This window comes from Haliaeetus leucocephalus, unplaced genomic scaffold, assembly GCF_000737465.1.
Source record: "Haliaeetus leucocephalus isolate CR32 unplaced genomic scaffold, Haliaeetus_leucocephalus-4.0 Scaffold227, whole genome shotgun sequence".
Taxonomy (NCBI): Eukaryota; Metazoa; Chordata; class Aves; order Accipitriformes; family Accipitridae; genus Haliaeetus; species Haliaeetus leucocephalus.
The window spans coordinates 754,909-762,127 of record NW_010972663.1 but is presented as its reverse complement, the minus strand read 5'-3'; the positions used below and the strand labels follow the sequence as shown (position 1 = coordinate 762,127).

Below are 7,219 nucleotides of genomic sequence, written 5' to 3'. Positions count from 1 at the left end.
TAGAAGCCACCGAGACTTTCCCATCACCCACCGACCCGCTGCGTCACTTATGCATGTCCTCTTCTGTTTCACTCTAGCTGAGACCCAAATTTGTACAATGAATTTTACTTGATTGTAGCTCAAATTTGGCAGCTTTGCCAGGCAAGAAGAAGAACCAAGTCCTCCAGGTGGTCCTCCAACCCCACTGCCTAGCACTGAACATCCCAGCAGAGTGTTTAAGGTACACAATGTGGTTTGTTGGCACTAAGACACTAAAAAAAGCAATTTTCCATAACTCAATTCTGCAGCCCTTAATGTATCTCTGAATATTAAATTCATTCTTTGGGATTCTCCTTTAAATGCTGCAAGCTACTCGTTGTTATAATTTACTATTTAAGCTGACATTCTCACAAACACTGTAATAACACTGTATTTTGACATTGCTCCTCATGTTCACCGTTATCGAGAAGATGATGAAAAGTTTCTGTTGAAGCCCGTGGGCTACCAAGACCACAGATCAGCAAAAACACATTTCCATTCTACTTCGACCAGCAAAAAATCACCTCAAAACCAGATTGCATTTGCGTGTCTCTGCAGAAAACGTGCTACCAAACCACACAGTGGCACCTGCAGGACCTCCCAACGTTTTGGCTCGAAACGATGGGAAAAACAGAAATGGCTGAAGTGGAAAAGAAGAAAAAAAAGGAGAGAAAACCAGGAGCAATGGAGGGATGTGGGATAATTAGAAAAGTAGACACATAGTGAACGAGAGACACAATGGGACTGTTCAATCTGTGAGCCAGAGGCCTCTGCAAGCAGCAGGCCTCAAGGACGTAGTGAAGGCTACAAAGTTTGATGAAATAAGCACAAAAAGCTGAACAAGTTGGGCCTACGTGACTGAAAGCAGGACACCAGGCAAGACACAGACAGGAGGAATCATTTGCGTGATCAGAAGACCTTATCCAATCAAACTATTGCTTTAGGCGCGTGAACAGCACATGTTAACCAATCAGTAGATGGCTTGCGCATGGTTATGGTATATAACTGAATGTTACACAGCAAATAAACGGAGAAATCGCTTGATCCACAGTATCTATATTGGTCTGTTTCTCCCCAAGGTGAGTCCCTGGCGATGCGTCATTTCTCCTGGATTGTCGTGACGGGAAAGCGCGACAGAGGGATGAGGTACTTCACTTTGCTGGAAAAAAAAGAACTGAAGGCCAACTGTCTTGAGGACATCATACATCACTGGTCTTGCTTTGGTCTAAAACAGTCAATTTGGGCGATTTTTTTTTTATTTACATACTAGTGGCCACAGCAGGTGGAACCAATGATTCCAGAAACACCGTATGAGTATGACCCACAAAAATGTCGTTTCACATCCCAGTGCACATAGTACGGACTTCCTTTTTTTCCAGGAAAACTCCAATTTTCCCACTTTGTGGGCCAAGGAAATTTTCTATTTAGCCATTGAAATGTTGCAGTGAATCATTTTCAAAATTCTTTGGTTTTCCGTCTGCCTTACACCTAATCTGATGTCTCTCCTTTTGTAGGACTTTGTGGGAAAGGCAACTCCCAACCCTTCATCCCTTGTGGGGAACAGTGAATTTGGCCAATTTCAAAGGGCAATCAAGGAGAAAAGGGGAAAAGATGTAAAAAATCCTTCTGTGGAGAAAGAGAAAGCAATGGAGTCACTGAGGGTATCCCCAAAAGAGTAACTTTGCCCTGCCCTGTCTGCCTTGACAGTTGAACGTTCAGTGGTTGAACCTTGGGAGAGGGTTGAAGCTTCAGGGCTTGAACCTTGGGAGAGGGATGAAGCTTCAGGGGTTGAACCTTGGGAGAGGGTTGAACCTTCAGTGATTGAATCTTCAGTGGCTGAACCCTGGGAGAGGGTTGAACCTTCACTGGTTGAATGCTGGAATAGGGTTCAACCTCCAGTGGTTGAACCTTCAGTGATTGAATCTTGGGAGAGGGTTGAACCTTGAGAAGTTGAACCTTCAGGGGTTGAACCTTCAGTGGTTGAACCTTCAGTGATTGAATCTTCAGCGGTTGAACGTTGGGAGAGGGTTGAACGTTGAGTGGTTGACCCTTCAGTGGCTGAACCTTGGGAAAGGGTTGAAGTTTCAGGGGTTGAACCTTCAGTGGCTAAACACTGCGAGAGCGTTGAACCTTCAGTGGTCGAACATTCAGAGAGGGTTGTACCTTCAATGGTTGGACCTTCAGTGGTTGAACCTTGGGAGAGGGTTGAACCTTGAGTGGTCAAACTCTGGGAAAGGGTTGAACCTTCACTGGCTGAAACTTGGGAGAGGGTTGAACCTTGAGAAGTTGAACCTTCAGGGGTTGAACCTTGCGAGAGTATTGAATCTTCAGTGGTTCAACTTTCCGTGGGCGAACGCTGGGAGAGGGTTGAAGCTTCAGTCGACGTAACGTGGGAGAGGGTTGAACCTTCGGTGGTTGAACCCTGTGAGAGGGATGAACCCTGGGAGAGGGCTGAACCTTCCTGAGTGGTCGAACCTTCACTGGTTGAATGCTGGAATAGGGTTCAACCTCCAGTGGTTGAACCTTCAGTGGTTGAAACTCTGGAGAGGGGTGAACCTTCAGTGGTTGAACATTCAGAGAGGGTTGAACCTTCAATAGTTGAATCTCCAGTGATGGAGTCTTCAATTGATGGTTGAAACTGTGGAGACAGTTGAACCTTCAGTGGCTGAACCTTGGGAAAGGGTTGAAGTTTCAGGGGTTGAACCTTGGGACAGGGTTGAAGCTTCAGGGGTTGAACCTTCAGGGGCTGAACACTGCGAGAGCATTGAACCTTCAGTGGTCGAACGTTCAGAGAGGGTTGAACCTTCAATGGTTGAATCTTCAGTGGTTGGACCTTCAGTGGTTGAACGCTGGGAGAGGGTTGAACCTTGAGTGGTCAAACTCTGGGAAAGGGTTGAACCTTCAGTGGTTACACCCTGGAAGATGGTTGAACCTTCAGTGGCTGAACCTTCAGTGGTTGAACCCTGGGACAGGGTTGAACCTTCAATGGCGTAACCTTCGGTGGTTGAACCTTCAGTTGTTGAACCTTGGGAAAGGGTTGAACCTTGGGTGGTTGAAGGGCAGAGAAAGCCACCAAAGCAACTAAGAGGATCATTCCCTCCTTTGTCCCAGGACTCATCCCAGGCTGATCAGTGGTTTCCTGCACAGGGCAGGTAATATCACATCCTAACAGGGAAGGGAGCAGATCCCAGAATGCGCATCAACACAGCCAGCCTGATTTCACCACTTTTCTCTCCAAAGTGCAGCCCGTTTCCGTTTCACCCAACACCACAGCCATATTTGGCTCCAGGCAAGCAGAAGTGCGACCGCACTCAGCCACACCGCAGCAGCTGGGAACTTCCTCCAGTGAATTAAATGATGGTTTTGATTGTGATGAGGTTTTTTTGGCAGGGGGTTAAGGTTCCAAAGCACCAGATGCTCTCAGACACCCGAGTCCTCTACAGACCCACCCCTGAACATCCTGATCCTCTACAGATCCCTCCAGATACCAGGAGGGACCCTGAAGGACCAGAAGAGGATCCAGGTGTTGGGGCGGTGGATTTGTAGGGAACCCTGGTGTTTGGGTGGAATCAGCAGAGAAACACCCATGGGTGGGGTTGCGTCCCCCACCGCCCAGGAGCTCTGCTCTCCAGCATTGGCTCTGGGGGGACCCTGGGACACCGATGCCCCAATAACCCACACACAGACACCAACACCACCTCACACGCACCCCAACAGCCCATCCCGAAACATCAGATAGACACAACCAGTGCACCTCAGCTACACCCCAACTGCACTCCAGCTATACCGCAGCACCCCAGCTACATCCCACCTGCTTCCATAAATCCCAGCTGCGCACCTATAGCCCTACTACAGTCCAAAGTACACCCCAATGACACCCATACACCCCAACTGCACCCCAACCGCAGTCCTGTGTCCAACTACACCCACACACCCTAACTGCACCCCAAGTACACCCGACTGTACCCCAAACACAACCCTGTGCCCCAACTACACCCATACACCCCAACTGCACTGAGTACACCCAACTGCACCTCAAACACACCTCTGTGTCCCAACTACACCCCAGCTACACCCGTACACCCCAACTGCACCCAACTACACTCCGACATGAATGAACACCCCCAAACCTGCACAACCATGCACCATCGCACCGCCCCAGCACCCCCAAACCCACCCTCACCCCCTGTGTGGGGGGTGCCACCGGCATCAGGACCTTCATTAGGGGCCCTTGTTACAGCGCCTCGTTAAGGCTGCAGGAACTGTAAAACCAGCGGTTTATTTCACAGCTTTGGCCGCCCGCAACAGCGCCCGGACAGGGGAGCGGGGGGCCTGTAGCCCCCCGAATTCTTCCCCAAAATGCACCAAAACCAGAGCCTGGTCCCACTCCCACCAAGGCCCAAAATTCTCCCCAAATGCCCAAAAATGGAGCTTGGTGTGCCCGCCCCCCCCCCCCAAAAAAGGGCCCCAAATGCCCCCAAACCAGGGCCTGGTCCCAGTTCCCCACACCCAGGGATCCCCAACCCTCCTGAGACCCCAAATCCCCCTGAAATGCCCCAAAACACTCTCCTGGGGCAAAGGGGGTCCTGCTGTGGAGGGGGACCCTGAATCTGCCCTGGACCCCTCCAAACCCTCTATGAGGAAATAAGGTCCCCCCACACCCTCCCCCAAAGCCCCTATAGAAGGTTTGGGGTCCCTTTGTCCTGGTGGGATTCCCCCTCCCAGCACCCCCATGGGTGCCCCCAAATGGGGGGTTTGGGGTGCAGGGGGAACCCGGGGACCTCTTGGTGGCAGGGACAGGCAGAGGCAGCAGGGGGGTTCTCGGTGGCCTCATGCCCTCTCACTTCGCCGTCATCATCTGCACAAACTCTGCCAGGAGAGAGAAAGGGTCAGTGGGGACAGGGACACGATGGGGATGAAGACAGAATGGGGACAGAACATGGACGGGGACTTGACAGGGACAGGGAACGCACTGGGGGCAGGAATGGGGACAGGGGGATACTGCAGAGCCAGTGGGGATGGGGGGACAGAGCAGGGACAGGGGACTCAGTGGGGTCCCCAGAAAGAGGCGACACGATGCGTCTGGCCCCTTGGGGATGAGGGAATGTAGTGGGATCCCATGTTCATGGCAAGAGGGGTGATAAGAGACGTGGATATTGTCCCCATGCCCATTTCTGTCCCTGTCCCCAACACAAGGTTCTTGCCAGGGGTGACAGGGGACACAGTGGTACCCCAAGCTAAAGATGATGGGGAACGCAGTGCAGCACTAGGGAATGAGAAGCCCCGTGGGTGGATGCCAGCAGGGTCCCATTGGGTGCCAGCAAGGACCTGTGGCTGACAGAGGAGACACCGAGTGACAGTGGGGACCCCTGGGGTGACAGTGGCACTCACCCTCATAGTTGACCTGCCCATCGCCGTCGATGTCAGCCTCTCGGATCATCTCATCCACTTCCTCATCCGTCAGCTTCTCCCCCAGGTTGGTCATCACGTGCCGCAGCTCCGCTGCGCTGATGTACCCATTCCCATCCTGGGGTTGGGAACACGGTGATGACACCGTTGCCTCGCCCATTCCCCTGTCCCCATCCCTGTCCCTGACCCACCTTGTCAAAGACACGGAAAGCCTCACGGATCTCCTCCTCACTATCCGTATCCTTCATCTTCCTCGCCATCATGGTGAGGAACTCGGGGAAGTCGATGGTGCCGTTGCCTGGGGGTGGGACGAAGGGACAGTGAGCAGGGGGACAGAGGAACAAGCGGACACACAGGGACAGGCGGGGCTCACCATCAGCATCCACCTCATTGATCATGTCCTGCAGCTCAGCCTCAGTAGGGTTCTGGCCCAGTGAGCGCATGACAGTGCCCAGCTCCTTGGTGGTGATGGTGCCATCCCCATCCTTGTCGAAGAGCGAGAACGCCTCCTTGAACTCTGGGAACCGTCACCACGGGGACGGGGTCACATGCTGTCACCAGCAGGGGCCGGGGACAGCCAGGGGGTCCATGGGTGGCACCAGCTGCACCGCCAGGTCACCCTGATGGCCAGCGTCCCCTCCTGCGTGCCCTGGTGCTACTCCCCTGACACACCAGTGGCCCCTCTTGGGTGTCCCGCTGTCACCCCGACAGCCCAATGTCCCCTCCTGGGTATCCCACTGTCAATCCTGACACCTCAATATCTCCTCCAGAGTGCCCCACTGTCACCCCAGCACCCCTATGTCCCCTCCACGGTGTCCCGCTGTCACCCTGACACACCAGTGTCACCCCTCCACCCTGGTGTGTCCCCCTAACCCAGTGACCCCCCATGGTCCAACCCCCCTTCCCCCCAGTGTTCCCCCACTCCCCAGTGCCCCCCCAAGTGTTTTCCCACCCAGGGTCCCCTCTGGGGTCCCCTCACCCTGCTGTCACCCCCTGCCTTCCCCCCACCTGCAATCTGCTCCTCAGTGAGCTGGTCAGCCTGGGGGGGGGAGACAAGGGTGAGGGGGTACCCATGGGATACCCCCCGACACCCACTGGCACCCACAGCCCCCCCCAAACCCCCAACACCCGCATAGCACACATAGCCCCCCAAAATCCCAACATGCCCCCAGCACCCATAGGCCTCCGCCAAACCACCAGTGACGTGCTGACATAGCAACCCAGTGACACCTCCCCCAGCAACCCTTTGGTCGCCAAAGCAACCTCAATGCCTCTCTCCCCCGCCCCATAGCAGCACCTTGGTCGCCACAGCAACGCCGGTGGGTTCCCCCACCCCCGTAGCAGCCCCTTAGTCGCCAGAGCAACGCCGGTGGGCCCCCCCTGCCCCACAGCGCCCCTCCCGTCGCCGTGGCAACCCCAGTGCCGTCCCCTGACCATGGCGCTCCTCTGGCGGACACGCGCTCCTGCAACCGCAGACCCGCCGATCCCTCCGCTGGCCCCGCCCCTTTCGCAGGCCATGCCCCTGTCAGGGCCCGCCCCCGGCGGAAGGATCCCTCTCGTTCGCTGTGCGCCGCTGCCTCATTGGCTAGGGAGGCGCGGCGGGCTGAGAGCGCCGCCCTGATTGGTTGCCGCTGACCCGCAATGCGCCAAAGCGGCCGCGGACGGAGAAAGATCGGGAAAGGCGCGTGGCCAGTACCACGTGAAACAGACAGCTCCGCCCCCCGCTCCTAGCCCCGTCCACTCTGCCGTGGGGGGCCGTAGCAAGGTCGCCATAGCAACGAGCACCTACCCC

The 7,219-nt window shown here is 55.0% G+C and overlaps 1 protein-coding gene across 1 annotated transcript; it reads right to left on the bottom strand.

Moving 5' to 3' along the window:
* Positions 1 to 4,740: 4,740 nt before the first annotated feature.
* CALM3 (calmodulin 3 (phosphorylase kinase, delta)) lies at positions 4,741 to 6,877 on the bottom strand. Its single transcript, XM_010567178.1, has 6 exons — positions 6,862 to 6,877; positions 6,436 to 6,466; positions 5,801 to 5,944; positions 5,619 to 5,725; positions 5,410 to 5,545; positions 4,741 to 4,887 (listed from the first exon to the last, which is right to left on the bottom strand). The coding sequence occupies exons 1-6, from the start codon at positions 6,862 to 6,864 to the stop codon at positions 4,859 to 4,861; spliced, it is 450 nt and encodes a 149-aa protein (XP_010565480.1). The 5' UTR covers positions 6,865 to 6,877; the 3' UTR covers positions 4,741 to 4,858.
* Positions 6,878 to 7,219: the final 342 nt, after the last annotated feature.